The 19,861-nt window shown below is 46.9% G+C and overlaps 1 protein-coding gene across 1 annotated transcript in view; it reads left to right on the plus strand.

Annotated features, from left to right (window-relative positions):
• CDYL2 (chromodomain Y like 2) overlaps window positions 1-19,861 on the plus strand; it is a 150,049-nt gene that overhangs the window by 111,066 nt on the left and 19,122 nt on the right. The window contains exon 3 of the mRNA XM_074370370.1: window positions 16,452-16,669. Within this exon, the coding sequence (XP_074226471.1) occupies window positions 16,452-16,669 (218 nt within the window). The remainder of the gene's footprint in view (window positions 1-16,451; window positions 16,670-19,861) is intronic.

Consider the following 19,861-nt stretch of genomic DNA (forward strand, 5'->3'; position numbering starts at 1 on the left):
TTCTATTTAGAGGTGACTGATGTTAATATTTCCATATGGATCTTTCTGGACTATTCTCCAAGCTTATACAAATTGTATATATATTAATATTTGTCATGCATTATATATTATAAGTGTAAAACTGTTCTATTTGTTCAAATATCTGTTGAAGGGATGATGAACAAGAGTATTATCACCTCTTTGGGTGTGGCAGGTGTATGGAGACACACTCACACGTGTAAGAGGCCAAGGTCTCACTAGAAGGTGGTATCTGAGTGAAGACCAGAGGTGGTGAGAACATCTTGTTTTAAATGTAAAAATCCATCTGTGTCGGGCAGGTGGGTCTCCTTCCCCCTTTCTGGCTGCCCAGGATTTGACAGTGTGCAGGGACCTCACTGTGCTCTCTCTGATGGGTGCTGAGGCCGCCTCCAGAACCACAGGCTCCTGCCAGCTCTGGCTGTTGCCAGTCTTTGTCATGCTTTTCCAAGCCCTGTTGTGTTGATTTTAGTTTACAAATGAGGGTGAGCATCTTCTTATGTTCCTGCTGCCTGTGTTTCCGTCCCTGGGAGCAGCACGAACACAGTCACGCCGAGTACAGCAGAGGGTGACACTCAGTGTGGTGAGTGGATAGGGACATTTGGCCACGTGGCTTCGGGCACATGGCTTAGCCTCTCTGGGCTGTGCTCTTCATTCATAAAGTACAGATGGAGAGATAACCGTACCTCCTGGGGTTAGGGTAAAGGATAAGTGAATTCATTTGTACACATTTGTCCTTAGACTATTACCTGGCACATGGTAGACATTTGATAAATATTAGCTAATGTTATTTCAGTCCTTTGCCAGTTTTTCTAATTGGATCTTTGTATTTTCATGTTTGCTTTTTGGAGCACTTTACATATTTTACTTATCAATCCCTGAACCAGTAGACTCCTCGAGTGACCGCTGGACATGAGGAGCTGCTGAGACAAACAGCTGCGGTACCATATAGGGTGATGGGGAGACACAGAAGATACTGAGGAGGCGCTAAGCAGGGGTGCCTAAGCCAGCTTGGGAAGGGAGTTAGGAGAGGGCTTCTTGGAGGAGGTGATGCACAAGCTGAGGCTGGTAGAATGAGTGAGAAAAAAGGCAGGGATGGTGGAAGATGATGACAGCAGAAGCAGAGAACTGAGGACTAGCATGTGAGTGTCTGATTCTGCATCACAAAGAACACGGCAGCCCAGCCATCCCAGACCACCCTGCTGGGGAGGCTGGAGCTCCAGGACATTCCCTGTGCGGCAGGGTTGGCTTAAGAACCAGATAGATGGATCCTGCAATAGGAGGGCATGTGGATTCTTTCTGGAAGAGCCAGAGGAAGTCCTTTATGCAGCCCACACTCTCCAGGCCAGTGAAGCCTCCCCATCACGGCCTGCCTTGCGTCATTCCCCATGCACGTGTGTTCCCCTCCCTGCCAGCCCTCAGGTAGGCGGGTCACCCCTGCTCATCCTTCATGACTCACTCTGCAGCAGTTCCCCCATGGCAATATCCCTGACTCCCAGGGTAGGTCAGCTTCCCGTTTGTTTGCACATCTAGAACCATGTTTCCTCATGGACAGCATGTGCCTGGGTTTGTAATGGTCACAACCTGGTTACTTTAATCTCTGCCTCCCTCGCTGGGGTGTCAGCTCCGCGAGGGCAGGGATGGTCTCTAGTTTTGCTCCCAGCTGGATCTCCACCACGTAACACTGCCGGGCACATAGGAGGTGCTTAAGAATACCTGCCCAGTGAGGGGGTGAATGAATGCATGGGCGAGTCGGGGGAAGCAGGAAGGAGGTTTGGGTCCTGAGCCCCGTGAGCCCCCCCGCCGCCCATCCCCGCAGCACCGCGCACCCCGGCTGCCTCGCGATCTCACGTCGCGCTCCTGCTCCCAGGAAGCGTCACGGAGAGCTGATGTTTTGTCAGGGCTTTAACAGCAGCTGAAGGATTCCCTTTCCCGCGTCTTGTCTGACAGTTGTTTTCACCATCTGACAGCCCTGCTTGCTGCGCGCTTTTCTCCTCCCTTAATATTCACGCAGTCTCTCCGGCTCTTAATGAAGCACCTGCGCTCAGACCCCCGCCCTGCCCTCCGTCAAGGGCGCTGCACGTCCCTTCCAGCAGAGCGCATTTGATTTAGGTCACATTTTCTGTATGTTGTGTTGTCCTTCCCTGTGGAAGAGAAAACGCAGTGGACTTCTTAATAGAGGTCCCAGGTACAGAAAGGACTTTAATATTTCTCCTTTAAACTCGCTGTGAATTTTGGAGGCAGCATGGGGAGGAAGAAACTGGAATGGGTGAGCATGGGGCTTTGGAGACAGAGGGTCTGTGAGTTCAAGTACAGACTGCCTCTTGCTGAGTCAGTGACTCTGGGCAAGTCTTCCCAGCTTCGGAGCCTCGGTTTGCACCTCGGTGCCGTGGGAGTGAATATGACAGCAAAGGCTGAAGTGGTGAGTCACGGTCAGTGCCAGGGGATTTGCACTTCTCTTCCTCCAACAGAGCCTCTCCCTCCACTCAAAGGCATGCTTTCCTGCCTCCTGCTGTGTGCCTTGTTGCTTTCTCATTGACACTAAGGTGTTAATTTTCATTCCCTTTATGTAAACCAGCAAGATGAGTTCAAGAGGCCCCACTTCTGGGTAGTGGGATGACTGACCCTGTCCATTGTGTCCTCGATGGAAGTCAGAGTCCAGTGTTCCACCACCATCTTGGCAGCAGTGATACTGGGTGGGAGGTTCCTGTCTCCAAGTGTGTTCTTTCCTTTTCCTGTACTGTAGTGCCAAGGTTTTCCCACCATCAGCCTCTTTCTCCAGTCCTCTCCCACTTCTCCACACTGGAGGGAAATGGATCTCTTCTGAGTTCCCAGAGTTTAAATAAGATGTCGCACTGCTGGCCTGGCTTCCTACCAGCAACTCCTAGCATGACTTGGTGGTGAGAGAAACACTTGGCCTCTGTGTGTGCCAGGCATGGGGTCGGGCACTGAGGCGACAGCCATGAGGAGAGGTGGTTGCTGTCCTCACCCAGCTCACACTCTTGTGGGAAAACCCAAGGAAGTAGCTCAGCATTGCAGCACACCACGGTGTGGCTCACTCGGTGTGGGTGAGGAGCCCACTGGAATTAGGAGGTTAGAGACAGGACTTCCAGGCAGGAGGGCGTCAAATCTGAGACCTGAAGGCTGCGTAGAGTTTAGTCAAGCGGAAGGGAGGAGGAGGAACGTTCTGGACAGTAGGAACTGCATTTTGTGAAGCATATTTGTAGGAAACGTGTACCATTTAACTCAGACGTCATCAGTAGACTGTATTTGTGCTTCATTAAGCATCTCGTGACTGCTAAGAGCCAGCCCTGCGTACTAGAAGGGGGTCACTGTGTGCCTTGTTCTGGGTGTATATTGATGAATAAGACAAGTGCTCACAGTTTAGGGAAGAAACAAATCAATAGGGAAAAGACAAATAAGCTGGCGATTTCTGCATCAGAACAGCCAGCATTTGTCTGCTGAGCCTGTGCTATGAGCCACGCCCCGTTCTAAGCAGCATGCCCCTAGTAACTAATTTAATGCAGGAGGTGGGGTGTGTTTCTCTCCTTGTTTTACAGATGAGGGAGCTGAGGTATATGAAGGTGAAGTAACTTGCCTGTGGTCCTTCCCGCGGGTAGGTGGCAGCTCCAGGTTTCAGATCTACTGGGTCTGCTCCAGACCTGTGTTCTAAACTGCTGTCCTTCGGCTTCTTGAGGGGTGGGGTCTTCTGTAAGCAGAGAAGAGAGCTACCTCAAAGTTGAAAACCCACTTTCTCCCTTAGCTTTCTGAGATCATTATTTTTTTTCTATCATGCAGTTAAAGAGGCGTTCACTTTGCACCCACTGCGTGCTGGGAACTGGGGATTAGAAATGACAAGCCTCATCTTCCGTGGAACTCATTAAACTGATTAAGGGATCAAATGCTCCCACGTGGCCAGCTGCAAAGCTGAGTGCCGAGGACTCAGGAAGGGCCGGGCCGGGCCACCATGGGGTCTCCAGGGGGCAGCTACCCCAGGCACCTGGGGAAGAAGAGCTGGCTGCCTGGAAGACAAGCATTTCAGGTGGCCCCAAGGATTCGCAGCATGAAGGGGGACAGATGTGCTGTTCGGGGCCAAGGGGACAGCTGATGATAGCCCAGAAGCAGGAAGGCACAAAGAGTTTCAGAGAACTTCACCTTGTCCTAGAAATGAGGATGTTTATGGGACAGGAGTGGGAGCTGAGGGTGGAAAATAGGTGAGACCAGAAGGTAGAGTTTGTGGACAGAGCCATGACAAGAACAGGTGAGAGCATGACTCTGCAGTGGAGTCACGCTGGAGACTCTGGGGAATCTCTTGCAAGATTCCAGGATTCTGGTCTAACAGTGCTTTGAGGATCAGTGTGGCCTTGGGGCTTTTTAAACACAGGAGACATGATTTGACCTGTTGAAAAAGTTCTTTTTAATCATCTTATTTGGCATTTTGAATTCATGCTCTACTGTTTAAAACATCTGGATGACTGACAGTCGACATCGTGAGTGGTATGACATCACTCTCAGCAGTTCTAAGTGATCTGGGAGCCTAAGCTTTCTTGAAGTTCCTGGTGTATGGATTTTATCGGGTCTGATTATAACATGCCAGATGGTGGCTAACCTAGCTAAGGGAGGTTTTGTTTGTTTGTTTGTTTGTTTTAATGTACTTTTAAATTTGAACTTTGCTGTTGAATTCAGCCCTGAGATCAGGATTCTGTACATGGTGACAGTTAGGGGCTGGGACGTGGACCAGCCAAGACATAATGGTTCAAGTGCTGAGTCTAGGTGCACGTTGGACCCTGTGAATTCTCATGACATGAGTGAGTGGAGTGATAGGAGGGTCAGCCCCCTCTCCCCACCTCTGAAGAACCTGACCCCCAGCCCCGCGTCTGTGGAAAGGAGCTGCGGTCCCCACCTGCTGAGTCTGCTGGGAGCATCTCATTGCTTCGGATGCGCTCAGACAGAAAGGGGTTGGCACGTGAACTTTGGCCCCTCTTACTTGGGCCCCTCTCAGTGCCCCATCTGAACGGTCCACAATGCTTTAGGGATCTTTGGTGAGTCTACCACAGACCAGGAAATGGTTCTCCTGCGCAAGAACTATCACTGTCTTTTCTCAGAACTGCAGCTGGAAAACCCTTACCCTGCAGTCAACCAAGCGATAGTTTCCCTCAACTACAGAACTGATGCGTCTTCTCTTCTGTTTATATTAAGCCTTCTGTCCGCCCAACCCTCGCCACAATCTGCATCCAAAGGTGCACCGGTGTGAATTGCCCTCCAGGTGCTCCCAGCCCTCTCTTCTCTCTGGGAATCGTGTCTGCTTCCCAAGATGGTAGTTGTGACTGGGACACTGGGAGAAAGGACCCGAAGGGAAATGCCTGACCGAAGGGAAAATGTCGGCACCTTTTCACGGGGCCAGCAGCAGACCTATCGCAGGCTCCTTGCCCTGCTTTCCAGCCTCTCGCTCGCGCTCTCCCGTTTTCGGTCAGGAGATAGAAACTTCTGTAGGTCCTCTGCCGTGTGTCTAGCACTTACTCATTTATCTACCCCTTCATTTAGTCAGCAGGGACGGGGTCCTTCTGTGTGCGGGGCTGCACTGATTCTGAAAATACAGGAATGGCTAACACAGCCCTCGCCTTTACAGAATCTGTGTGCTGGTGAGGAGGGAGCCAGGCATTCCAGAGGCTATGGCAGAATTTGCACAGTACACAACAGAATTATCCTGCAGTGTGATTACCTGCTCTGTCCAGTATGGCAGCTACTAGCCACACATGGTGAAAGTCAGATTTCAGCTCATTAACATTAGACAGAATTGTTAAGTTTCAATAGCCATATGTGGCTGTTGGCTGCTCTGTTGGGCAGTGCAGATACCAAACATTTCCGTCATTGCAGGGGGATTCTCTTGGGTGGCGCTGAACCAGACTGTAAGCTTTTAAGCACAGGGTCCATCTCTGTTTCCACCCATCGGTATATCCCAGGAGCCAGGTCTGTCGTAGGTAACTCGTTAGTTGCATGCTGAATGGATGGAGGGAGGTGTGGTGAAGGCTGTAAAAAAAAAAAAAAAGAAGCATGTACCAACAGCCACAAGAAGAGGGATGAGCTGCTCTGGAAGAATTCCTAACCAGGTAACAGCAGAGCTGCTTTGAGAAGGATGAGGAGAGCTTTATCAGGTGGGCAAGGAAGGGAGGGCGTTCTCTCCTTCAGGAGCGAGAAAGACTCTGGCCTTGAGACGTCTTCCTCCGGTGTCCTGATGGCTCACACCCCAAAAAGGGTGTTACTATTTTCTTCGCAAGGGAAGGAAACTTCATAGCGCTCACACCGTGTTCTCTCCCTGGGCCTCTTTGAGAGGTGAGATCTCGCTCAGCTGTTGTGAAGCAGAAGGGCCAGGTGTGATGCAAGTACGAGTTAGTCACCTAGGTGTGAGAGCAACCTGATTTCAGAAAACAAATGTATCCGTGCACGCGACTGATACCAAGGTTTGAAAGTGTGACCGACAAGCAGAGAGATGAATAGGGAGCATGTCCCACTATCGGGAGCATGAGATACGAGGTTGGTGTGCGGTGTGACGAGGCTGCTCTGATCAGTTTCCTCCATTTGTTTCTCGCTCATACATTCGCTTGATGAACATTCTGTTCAGCAGGGCTGTCTTCTAGGCACTGTGCTCAGCCCTACAGATACAAAGGTGAGTGACTCTCAGGCTTGTCCCCAACGAGCCCGCAGTTAGGTAGAGGCATCAGGCAGGTGCATAGATGATGGTAAAGGAGTGAAATGAGTTCGTCTTGGAAACAGCTCCATGTGACACTGGAACCAGGTGTAGCACCCAGATTTTCTTTCCTGCTTTTGTTCATCAATCACTGGGCTCTCAGGAAGAAAAGCAGAACATCCTTCAGAGCTAGCACCAGCAAGTGGACCCGAGACCAGCGTTTGGTTTCAGAGTCTTGTTGCTTGAGTCAAGCTTCAAGTTTGAAGTCAAGATACTTGGAGTTTGAACTCTATTCTGGGACTTCCTAGTGGCATGACCTTGGGTTTTGCTTTTTCTCACCTGTAAAATGGGGACTAAACAATGTCTTATCAGGTTCTTCTTAGGATTGGATGAGGTAGGCCATGAATCACATAATAAGCACTCACCAAAATTGCAGTCAGTGAGCAATCAAGAGAAAAGACTTTGAGGATGCTGCTGCACTGATCCTGGAAGTTTCCATCTCAGATTGTTCCGGTCAGGTGTAGATCACTGCTGGCCCAGCCGCCTGTGGTAATCAAAGAGCTGCCCTGGATCCCAAGGAGGACTAAGCATGAAACAGCACAGAGAGCACCCCCTCATCTGGCAGTAGCATCCTTTGGTGATCCGTCTAAACTCCTTCCTCCTTGTCTGGAGCAAGCTTGGTACTCTTCAGTGCTGGGGCTAGACGTGTTCCTGGTGGAGATCGGGGGCACGGACCCTGAGCCCTGCCTGGAGTGGCTGATGCTGCGTGTAGCTGTGTCCTGCGGTCTGTCCAGTTCTCTGTGGCCTCCCCCAGACCTGTACCCTCTACCCTCCCAGAAAGCTCACCCCTCGTCCTGGGGCAGCTTCTCCCTTATCTGTCAGATAGCAGGTTACTCTTTTTCTTTGTGGATCTTACAAACTGCAGTGCACTTCTGACACACCTCTTCATGCTGCCTGGTGACAACCGTGCACCATTTATTGACACTCTTGGAGTCATCCCACCATTTCTCAGGTGATTGGGCAGGTTTCCTTCCCCCTTTAGCTGAGTTGAGATGCCTTTTTCAATCTTTAAGAGTCTCTCCTTAGGGAATTTTCCACACACCTGGGTTCTTTATTCTTTTCTCTAATCTGCTCATCTCTATCTTTTAATATATGAATCTCACGTGCTCACAAATTAATGTGATTATTAATATATTTGGATTTTTCTCCTATTTTATTTCGCATTTTCATTTCATCGTTCTGTTTCTCTGCTCCCGCTCCCATCCCCATCCCCTGCCCTTTTCATACTTTTTAATTGAATTGATACATTTTGTGTATTCCCTTTCTCTGGGCTAACTTGGAAGCTAGCCACAGATTGTATTTGTATTCTTAAATTTTAGCATAGGTACTTAACTATAAATTTTCTAGCAGATAATGATGTCCTCCTATTGATACAGCAAGGAGGACCCCTCTTGATTTTAACTTCTCAATGAGCATCTTGTTTCTGTTTTGTCCACCCAATGCTATTAAACACAAAACATGATTTTCATTATTCTTGCAGCCCATAATTACATTTACTAAATTTACAAAAATCAGCTGTGTTTCTTTTATGTCTTGTCCTCCTATGAGTTAACTTCTTGATTTGCTGAAGTTTCTCTTTATACTTCTTTTAGAGTTGGTGGTCGATAAACTCTCTTACTTTGGGGTATCTGAAAATGCTCATTTAGTTGGTCCTTTAAATACGGTTTTAGCTGGGTATGAAATTCTTGGTTGATAATTATTTTCTCCCAGCATTTTGATGATAGTTCATTTTTCTCAGGCCTCTGTTACTGCTTTTGCTATCAGCCTGTTAGTCCTTTTCTGAGAATGTGGTTTTTCTTTCCATGATGTATTTTAAGATCTTTTCTTTGCCTAGGACATTCTGAAGTTTCATTGTCATTTGTCTGTTTATTCTGCTTCATACAGAAAGTGCTCTTTGAGGCCAAGAACTTTTTTTTTTGTTTTATATTTGAAAATATTTAGCTGTTATCTCTTCAAGTATTCCTTTCCTAGAGGTATTCCTTGTATGGAATTTTAATTTGATTCTTATTTGCAGAATATGTATATTTTAAATGTATTTAACTTTTACTTTTGAAATAATTTCAAACTTACAGCAAACATTGTAAATAATCCCTTTTGCGATTTACCGGTTTTTAACATTTTACCATGTTTGCTCTCTCTTTCTCTGTATGTGTAGTGTGTGTATACACATGTTTATGTAAATACATACATATGTAAATACATATGTATACACATATGTATACACTTAGAACATGTATACAAATGATTGTACAGATTATGTACAAATTATTACTCTTTTCCTAAACCATTTGAGTGTAGACTGCAAACATCATGCCTCTTTGCCCAGTAATATTTAGTATTGGTATTTTCTCAGAAAAAGGATTTCCTCTTAAGTCAACATAGTGCAGTTATGAAATTCAAGAGATTTAGCATTGATACAGTACTTTTATCTAGTCTTTGGTTTATATTCCATTTTTTCCTATTATCCCAATAATGTTCTTTAGATTTTTTTTTTCCTCCGATATAGAAACCAGTCCAGAATCCATGCTGACTTTAATTGTCATGTTCTGTTTATTCAGGAGCAGTTCCTTGGTCTTCCATTGTCTTCACTGACACTGGCATTTTTTAAGACTAAAGTCCAGTTATTTTACAGAGTGTTCCTCACTTTGAGTTTGCCTTATGTTTCCTCAAGATTAGATTCAAGTTATTCATCTCCACTGAAATACTTGATATGATGTTATTTCTTCTGTCTTACCCACCCATACCCTCTTTTCCTCTCTCCCTCCTTCTCTCCCTCTCTTATCTATCTATCTATCTGTCTATCTCCCTACCTACCTACCTACCTACATATCATCAATACAGACTTGAAGATTATTTTATGCAATGGTTTATAATCCAGTACTGCCCCTTATTTATTTTTGTGTTCCAATTGTCCTAAATTTGGCCAGAGGGAGCCCTTGACACTGCCTCATATGTCCTTTTGACATGACTGGTTATTCTTTTGATCACTTCCTTACTTCCAGGTACAATAAGATTTTCTAGCCCAATTTGTGTCTTGCCTGTCCCAGCCCTGGAAGGAGCCAATTCTCTGGGAAGCCCTGGCTCATTTTAGTGGGGATTGGAATTTAGGAGCTAATATCTGAGATCTAAGTGTGCTCATTGCTATTAGAGCTTTATTTCTTCCAAGCCCTTTCAGCTAACAGAGCTAGGAAATATATATAATTTTAAAAATCATCAGTTCATACTGATACCTACAGTTTCATTCTAATCCCACTGAATTCTTCCTTGCCTTCCCATATTTCATATTTGTATGTCCCTTTTTCCGTAGGAAGAGCCCTGTCTCTTCATAACATGGCACAGTTACTCATTTGCTCACTGTGTACTGCTCATAAAATAATTTTAGAATTGCTCCACCCTTACCATTATGAAAAGCAAACCCACTGAGAAGAATTCAGGATAAGTTTGAGGGTATATTATTCATTACACTGAGTTCAAAAGTGATTTGTATTCATTATCTCCACCTTCAGTAAATCTGTACATGATCCATGGTTGGTTGAATCTGTGGATACGAAGGACTAACTGTAAAGTTACATGCAGATTTTTGACTGCATGGGGTTGGAATCCCTAACGCCTGTGTTGTTCAAGGGTCAACTGTACTCAGAGAAGTATCACTCCTTCTGCATTTCTTCTGCTCTGTTCTCCCTGCCAACCACTGTAGGTAACCAGTCTTATTGTCTTCTGATTTATTTTTCCTCTTTTTTTTTTGTTGCAAAAATAAGCTTATTTATCTATCCCCTTCTTTCTTACACTAAAGGTAAAATACTTCTGCACCTTGCCTCTCTTCACTTGGTATGTTTTGGAAATCCCTCATTTGTTCATTGAAATAGTTCTCATTCTTTTTATGGCTGCATAGTATTCCATTGTGTGGATGCACCATAGTTTATTTCTTCAATCTAAGCTTGCATATTTAGGTAGTTACAATATTTTGCAATTGTGACTAATGTAAGGAATAATCTTATGTGTGTATGTAAATTTGTGTGTGTGTGTGTGTGTGTATAAATATATGTGTGTGTATTTTTTTTAGTATATTTTCATGTTCCTTTTCCAGAAGTGAGATTGCTGAGCTGAGAGTAAGCACATGAACAGTTTTGTACACATATTGCCAAATTCCCTTCCATGGAAGTTGTACCATTTTGCATTCCACCCACAGTTAAGAGAATGCCCAGCTCCCCACATCCTCTCTAGAAGGGTATCTTGTCAAGATTCTGAACTTTTGCCAAGTGAATGGATAAGAAATGGTATCTCAGTGTAGTTTTAATTTTTATTTCTTTACTATGAGTTTTAGTTTGCATTATTCTTTTGAGTGAAGTTGAAATATTTTCTTATACTTTAGGGCTATTTTTATATAATACTTGCACATTGTATGTCCATATCTTCTGTCCATTTTTTTCCTGGAGGAATTTTGTTCTTTTTGTCCTCACTCTTTAGAATTTCATTACAATTTGGGGATCTTTTATCTGTGGTATGCAAATTTTTTTCCTATTTGTCATTTGCTTTTTAATTCATTCTTTACCTGACCCCTGTGCTCTTCTCCTTTCTGCCTGCTTTTGTGTGAGAATTTGTTTATTTTAAGTGACTGTTTTTCTTACATCTATCACTTTGAACATTCTAAACATTCTTATTTTAAAGTCCTTGCAGATTGTCTCATGATATTCATTTTGTTTTATTTGGACTAATTTATGTCACCAGCGGTGATTTTATTGGCTAAATTTCCAAGCATAAGATGTTTTCCTGTTTTGGAGTTTTGATATGCAGACTCATTTCAAGAGGGACGCTTGTTTTGCTTTGCTTTCTCTTTCTCCCGCTCTCTCTAACAGTTGTGTTTGCCTCCACCTGGCCCAGAGCTCCCAATAAAGTCTTGGCCACAGGCAGCATGTGGTGTTGTCATTTTTGTTCTGCCTTCGTGGAGGGCCTCACGCCTTCCCTTGGCATCCAGCCCTGGGCCCAGGTCCCTTCTCCCGTCTCACATGGGAGACGTCCTTTCTACTGTCCTTGTGTCCACTTCCTGAGCACCCCTCCCGACTTCCACCCCCTGCCGTGCTTTGTGTAAATGTTGCACCTCTCGCACGCAGAGATGATGGTGTTATCTGCCAGCCCCGTGTTTTATCTGTCCCTTCTGCATGTCTGGAGCAGAGGTGCCTTCCTCAGGGGAAACAACCCTTTTGTACTCCAAAGGAAGGAATGTGAGAAGGCTAAAGGGAATGGAAGGAAGGAAACTACCTTGATGGGGGAGTCTCCTTTGTCCCAGAAATGCAGCACATGTGTCCTCCTTCACTTCTTGACTGTCCTGAGAGGCAGGGGTGGTGTCTCCTGTTCCCCACATGGGAAGCTTGAGCACAGAGTGGCTATTGGGACCCCCAGCCTTGCAGCCCTGGGAGGAAAGGGTGTGGGAGTTTGAATGCGAGTCCACCATCAGGTTTCACTCTGGCTTTCGGGCTCACCAGGGTGGTTGATCCCCTTTCTGCTTGCAATGCCCCGTCTCTCACCTGGGTCTGTTCCCCAGGCTTGGCCCTTGGAGGGGCAGGGCTACAAGGACTCCCCAACTAATTCTTCTTTTCTGGAATGATTTGTCATCTTTCAGCTGACATTTCTGAAATGCCTAGAATGAGCCTGACCCTTGCTAATCTTGTATCGGTTCTTCAATTAAATTAGCTCAGAACAGCCCTGAAAAGTAGGTACAATTAACCCCATCTTATAGGATACTACACTCAAGAGCCCACGTGGCTTCCTCGCTTCTCCCAGTCAGCAAGCACAGGGCTGGGGTTCTAAAACTTCCATTCGTCCAGCATGTTCTGTTTCCCGTGGCGCCTTCCTGGGTGTCTCTGGAGGCACGGTGCCCCAGAAGGGGCGGGGCCTTGAGAGCAGCTGGGTGCGAGGACAGAGTTAGGACCAGAGAGGGCACCTAACGCAGCCTCATGGGAGGCAGATCCAGGCCCTCACAGACGCTTCCTCCCTCCCAAGTCACCAGTGGAGATGGGAGCCCATGTTCTGATACTGGAGAAACAGGTCTGTGCTGCTCAGGTAGTTTTATGGTTTGTTCAATCAGGGGGTCCCTCGGGGGCTGCTTCACCTCGTGCAGGTGGGCTTCTTCACAGACATGCCCCCTCCCCAATATTCTTTATTGCATCACCCTATCTTTTCCAGTCTGTAATTATTTTAACTATTGGTTTACTTCCATCTCCCACACCTGCAGGAAGCTCTGGGAACGCACGAACCTTCCTTCTCTGATTTTTAGTGGCTGTCATCGTCTGGTATGCTAGCCGGCACACAGGATGTGATAAATAAGGAGATTTTGAGTGAATGAATGAATGAAATGAGAAGTAGCTGGCTCTAATCCGGGCTCTGCGATTCAAAAGCTTTGTGGCTCCCAGCCGGTTTCTCTCTTTCCTGTATGGACTCAGAATGGACTCAGAATGGCTGTTTTGTAGGGCTGTTGAGAAGTTTAGTGGCCATGTCCAGTGCTGCTCGCAAAAGGTAACCCTCAGGTCCTCCTCCTTAATGTATGTAATTGTCAAACAGCACCTTGACTTGCTTAGGGAAGCAGCAGGAGGTTAGCCAGACCTTTCCCCGACCCGGAAAGAAGCACTGATGTTCTCAAGTCCTGGGCTTCTCGTTTCACCCGGGAAAGAGCTGGTACCCACTGAGAGCAGCTCCTGTAACTCGCTATCCTCTGCTGGCAGGTCCACGGCACGGCTCTGCCTGGGCTGCTGTGGAACCCGTGGCTGGCTCCAATTAGGGAGCCATCTGAGGAGCTGAGAGTTTTGAGGTTGACCCTGAAGAAACAGCTCCCTTTACACAAGCCTTTTAATTAAGTGCTTGCGTTTACTTTCCAGAGTTGGTTGAATCATATACCCGCATCGTGGTGTTTGACAAAGCCCAGTTGCTTTGGGTGATGGAAAAGTACATAAGGCGGAGGCTTCTCGGAGTATGTTGGATGACACGGGCACTGGTGCTTTTGTGCCTTTTAGGGCTGGGCGCCCTTCTGGTTGGGGTCAGGGCATGCAGGGAGGGGTCCAGGAAAGCCTTACCTAGTCTCCGCCTTTGGCTTTGTTCTTGAGATTCCAAGACCCACCAGTGCTAATTAAGAATCTGAGTCCACCTGGAGGTTGTCCAGACCCTGGTTCTCAAAGCCTGGTCACTGGAGCAGGGGCAGCAGCATGAGGTGGACACAGCTGGCTGGGTTTTACCAGTTCTCCAGGTGATCTGGAAATGCTGCAGATGATGCTCAGGTGTAAGAACCACTGGTCCAGGTTCTCAAACCTGCTGGCATGTCAGATGGCCTCAGAAGTGTTATTTTTTTAAGTTAACTTAATTGTAAAATGTATTCTTTAAAATAAACTTGACTTTCTAAACAGTGTTAGATTTCCAGGAAAGATAATATAGAGAGTGACTATATGCTCCATACTCAGCTTCTCCTGTTGTTACTAACATTTTACCTAGCACAGCACATTTGTTAGTTAGTCCCACTTAACTAAAGTCCGTTCTTTATTCAGGTTTTCTTAATTTCTGCCTCATGTCTGTCCCAGAGTCTGGTCCAGGATCCCAGGTCAGATTTGACTTCCTGTTTTCTCAGGCTCTTCGGGGCTGTGACAGTTTCTCAGACGTTTCAGGGTTTTGACGACCTTCACAGTTTGAAGGGCACTGATGAAGTATTTTGTAGAATGCCCTTCAATCTGGATTTGTCTGGTGTTTTCCTCATGATTAGATGGAAGTTGTGGGGTTTTGAGAGGGAAACTCCGGAGGTCCAGTGGTCGCCTCCTGACATCGTGTCAGGGTGCACACCCTCACTGCGCCTTGTCCCTGTCGATGCTGGGCTTCCTCACCTGGCTGAGAGGGCTTTGACTTCTTCATCTGCTCCAGTCAGGTTTCTCCACCGCCAGGTACCCTGCCCCCTCGCCCCCAACTTCCCACGCCGCTTGGAAGGAAGTTACCACGTGCATCCCACACATAAAGCTGTCAGGTTCTACACCTTGAGGGCAGAGCATCTATGTAAACTATCTGGAATTCTCCATGGGAGATCTGTCTCTTATCTCCCACTCATTCATTTATCCAGTCATTTAATTATCTCATTGTGGACTCGTGGATATTCACTTTACGCTTTCAGTTATAACGTAACACTTACTTCTTTATTCTGTTGTTCCAGTTGTTTCATCTTTGGCCATCAGGAGTTCTTCTAGCTGGCTCTTGTATCCTTTTGACACGCCCCCATCACTTTGAAGGTTATTTTTTATTATCTTTTTTTTTAGTACTTCCTTCCTTTCAGCCTCTACAAGCCTACCTTGCACGTTTCCTGCCCCAGTCCTGGGATCAGCCGTCTCTCTAGAGAGCCCTAGTTCCCTTAATGGAGAATGGTATCCAAAACCAAGATCTGGGCTCCATGTGTGCTCACTACCATTGGCATGTCAGATTCTGGGCCCTCTGGGCTGGCAGAGCATGGACATTGGTGTGTATATACTAACCTGTGTATACACGCTGGCCTGTGAGTGTTCCTGTGTGTGACCATCTGTATCTCTGTTAAGCTCATCCATGACCATGTGGGTCATTCTAGCCTCCTCCCCTTGCTAATCTGCAAACTCCGCTCCAAAAGTGAGAAACCTTCCTCCTCCCGTCTGCTGTCCATTTCTGTAATTGCTCAACTCCTGCATACATGTACAATGTCAGAATTGTTAACACACCTCCGTGGGAATCGACTTTATCAACCGGAGTCCACTGCTTCTGTGCAGGTTATTTTGCCTTTAGTTTTACAGCCCCACTCTTTCCTAAAGTTACTCGGATCAGCACCTTTTCTGCTGACCCTTTCAGGGAGCTGGTTTTATACACCTGTCATACAGTTAGATTCTTTTATCACATTCTGCATTTCCTCCTTGGATTCCTCCAAATGTCATAAAGTTTTTTAAATTTGCATACTTTAAGGTTCACTATCTGTGCTGTAAAGTTCTTCAGATTTCGACAGAAGCTTAATGTCTCATGCAGAGCAGTTTCACTTCCCTGAAAAAAAATCCCCTCTGCTTCACCAATTCCACCCTCCTGAGTCACTCCACCTGAACCCCTGGCAACCACTTGTCTTTTTACTGTTTCTCTACTTTTGTCTTTTCTAGAATGTCATATAATTGGAGCCATGTAATGTGTAGCCTTTGCAGACTGGCTTCTTTCACTAAGTAGTATGCATTTAAGATTGGTTCATGTATTTTCATGGCTTGATAATGAATTTCTTTTTATTGCCAAATAATACACCATTGTATGAATGAAGCCAGAGTTTATCCATTTACCTAGTAAAGGGCATATTGGTTGCTTCTGGTTTTTGGTGATTGTGACTAAAGCTGCAGTTATTTGGGTTTTGTTCATTTTGTGGCCGTAAGTGGGTTCCCCATTGCTGAAGGCATCTGAGCAGAAGCTGGGTGCTCCCAGGTGAATGGGTAGGAAAGGGAATCAGAATTGCACAGGGGGACCTTCACAGGGAGCCCTCTTGTCCTTTGCCAGATTTAGAGATGTGCCGGTTAAGCCCCAGGCCCTTCACCACCCGGAACCGGGTGCCTGGGGGTCCTGGCCATGTCCAACCTTTTCCGTGAAAATCTGAGCACCCCTCAGATCCCTCACTTGCCTGCCTGTCCCCGGTCCATTCCTCACTTTGTTTATCTGATTTTGGAAGGCTCTGCTCTGACCAACGGGGGCTTAAACCTGCCCAGCCCAGTGAAGAGGAAGCTGGAAGCGGAGAAGGACTACGTGTTCGACAAGCGGCTCAGGTACAGCGTCCGCCAGAATGAAAGCAACTGCCGCTTCCGGGACATCGTGGTGCGGAAGGAGGAGGGCTTCACGCACATCCTGTTGTCCAGCCAGACCTCGGACAACAACGCGCTGACCCCCGAGGTGAGGGGGGTGGGGCGGGGCGGGGCACCTCTCCTGCAGTCACAGCGGGGCACTGGCTTTCCATGGGTTATCTTTTTACTTTCTAGATAGCGTTCTTTTATACACAGTTTAAACATTTTTGATAAAGTCCAGTTTATCTTTTTTTCTGTATTACTTTTAAAAATGCTAATCTTACTTAGGTCTTAGGTGAATAGAACAGGGAAACAGTGAACATTTAATGCAGTTAGGTATAGCACCATTCAGAGGATGGGGTACTTAGCGGAGAGCAAGGAAGAAACTGTTAATGGTGCGAATGTGGGAAGACAGTCCCCCACGCAGTCCCTCCACCTGGACGCACCTGGCAGGGCGCCGAGTGGTCAGTGCCAGAAATGACCACAGTGCGGCTGGCAGTGGCTTCTCACTGTCGGCAGTTGCTGTTTAGCCCATTTCATCCCCCAGGACCCTTCTGATGCAGGTTATCACATCCTCATCTTATAGATGAGAAGACATAGACCCCAAGAACTGAACAGGCTAAGGTCACGCGGCTTCAGGAGGACAGGGCCCTCCCACTGCGGCCCCCCTTGCTTTCTCTAGGGCACTCAGCGCAGTGTCTGGCCCTCTGAGGACAGCTCACTGCACTGCTGTCCCTGCGACATCCTGCACTACCGTTTCCACGGTGGCAGTGCTGACCTGGAGGGCAGAACACGGGGCTGTGTTTTTTGGCGGGGACACGGTCAAGGAGTAGCCGTCCACCCAGGTTGGGATTGGGAGATGGCTTGGCTCTCAGGGAGGCCCGGGAAGTGGGGTGGAGTGGGAGGCACCGTGTCCTTGCACTTGCAGTCACGTGTCTTGTCATCGTGGTTTACACAGAGTATGGCTCTTTACAGGGGTTGTGGGGGGACGGTCGAGAATGGTTGTTAACCCTTGAGGGAAGAGAGTGGCCAAAGCCTGTGGAGCTTGTGGGGCTGGTGGTGGCTTGCTGCTCCTCTTCTAAGTTTTGGGGCCTCTCCCCACTCTGCCTTCAGAACCATCCTGAGAGTCTCTGCTGTGTAGACCTCTGCATAGGGTTCAGAGAAGTCCAGGGCCCGTGGTTCACCCGAAAGGCCCTTCCCACGTTTCTACACCTGGAAACGTTGTTTTAAGCTCATCATGGAACATTCACCCGAGACCAGTTCTTCTGAGATTTTTTTTTCTACTTCACTACTTTTAAAAAGCGTGCTTTAAAAAGGCACAGTATTTTCCTTTGAGAAACCGAATAAATGTAAAGTCTCCCGGTTCATTCTGTCTCTTTGGAGCAGCTTTGACTGTTAACTATTGTCTCCTCCTGATAGAAGCGTGTGGCATCTGACTGTTAAGGGGCCCGGGTTCTCACCTTCTGAGATGTGGGCTTGGTTAGTTAGGAGTTTTATACCTAATTGGTGTCTGTCGGTCACAAAACAGGAGGAAAATAGAGAAACGGTTATTGGCGTGGTGTTTTCAGTTCTCTCAGCAATCAAAGTGGATTGATTCTGTGGATAATCTGGCTAACTGGGTGAAGCAGCCCTGAAGGAAAGATCCTACTGAAATGAAGAGGTGGTGTTAGGGGAGGAATACAGAGTTTGGAGCCTAGCAGACCTGGGTTCGAATCCTGCCTCTTCCAGTCTACCTCTTCTGTTACCTTGGGATTACTTTGCCTCTCTGAGCTTTCTCATTTATAGGAATTCTACAGCATCTTCCCTGTGGGATTAGAGATAATGTCTGCAAAGAGGCTCTCAGAGTCCCTGGCACATAAAGGATCCTGTCCTTGTTAAGATGAAACAGAGATAACGGCCACCAGCAGACCCAGCCTTGCTTGTTCACGGGGGGACTGGAATGAGGCCGCCTTCACGGTGGTAATTGCATTTCTTTTTCTAGTTGTGTATATGGCGTTGGCTGGATTGGCCTCATGGGCACAGATTCATACATTACTGTGTGTATTAACTAGATTCTGAGGCTAGCAGGTGTGTTGTGATATTTCTTCCGTCTGGAATATAGGAAAGAACCAGGAAAATAATGAAAGTACCCCTTAAGGACAGAGCCAGCATAACAGATTGTCCCGAGTCTTGGTGGTTGAAAGCACATCCACTTTTCCGTTAGGAGAGGCCCTCAGGCCCTCACCCAGTTCCTGGTTTCCTTTGTTGCTCTCAGCCTCAGCAAACAGCGCCTCCACCAGCACCCACGGGGACCCCCCAGACGTGCAGGAGTCACAGCTCACACCCTCTTGGTCACACCTGCCATATCCACACTGTCCTCAAGCCAGTTAATTCTTAAATAGCTCTCTCATGTGTTTCTTTCTGTTTCCATCACAACCATGAGAGTCCACACTCCTAGGCTATTCTGTTGGACAATCACAATAACCTACTAACAAGTCTGCACGCTTTCAGGAAAAGTTGAAGGAGGGGGAGGGATCCTGGTCTGCTCCCTTTTTAGACCCATGATTAATGGATGTGGTTGTTTGGTTCCATCCCACGGCAGATCAGAAGGTAGAAGTGGCTGGGGGAGAGTGTGCTTTCTCCCGCAGATACTGACACAGGAGCAAGTGGAGGCTGGCAGGTGCATGACAAGGGCAGTGAATCTCAAGAACAGATTCAGCACTTTAAGATGCACAGTGGTCTCGCTCCGTTTGTTACAGAGGCACGCCCTGCACTGGGGGGACTGCTCTGTTGCAGGCTAGCAAGTGACATGGAGAGGTAGCTACCTGTGTGCAGTGAGTTCTGTCTAAGAAGGCAAAGGCATGGGTTTAGAACCTTTTCCTTTAAACAAACCAGTTACATTAGAAAACTGGGGGGGGGGGTGACCTTCAAGAAGGTAGAACCTCAGCCATCAGTCCAAATTAGATTATCAAGACGAGAAAGGCAAAGGAAAGGTATACTAACTGTATTTTTTTTAGATTTAAAGTGTAATTTGCAGTTTTGTTGCATGAATAAAACACAAATTTACTTTCCGTTTAACTCATAAAAAAGCGACGGTTTGTTTGACGTTGTCTTTGCTAATTGACAAGTGTGTGTGCCCTCAGACGGGGAGGCTACTCTCTGAGTCTCGTGCAAAACTGCAGCTCACGTCTTTATAGCGGGGCTTTCTTTTATTTGCCTCTCGGAGAAATAGAGTTCATACGTAGGTGAGAGTGTGTCTATTTCTGGAGGCAGATGGATTAAAGGACCCACATGATAGTGGCCTGTTAGCTTTTCTGATGTT

This window comes from Camelus bactrianus, chromosome 9 (genome assembly GCF_048773025.1).
Source record: "Camelus bactrianus isolate YW-2024 breed Bactrian camel chromosome 9, ASM4877302v1, whole genome shotgun sequence".
Taxonomy (NCBI): Eukaryota; Metazoa; Chordata; class Mammalia; order Artiodactyla; family Camelidae; genus Camelus; species Camelus bactrianus.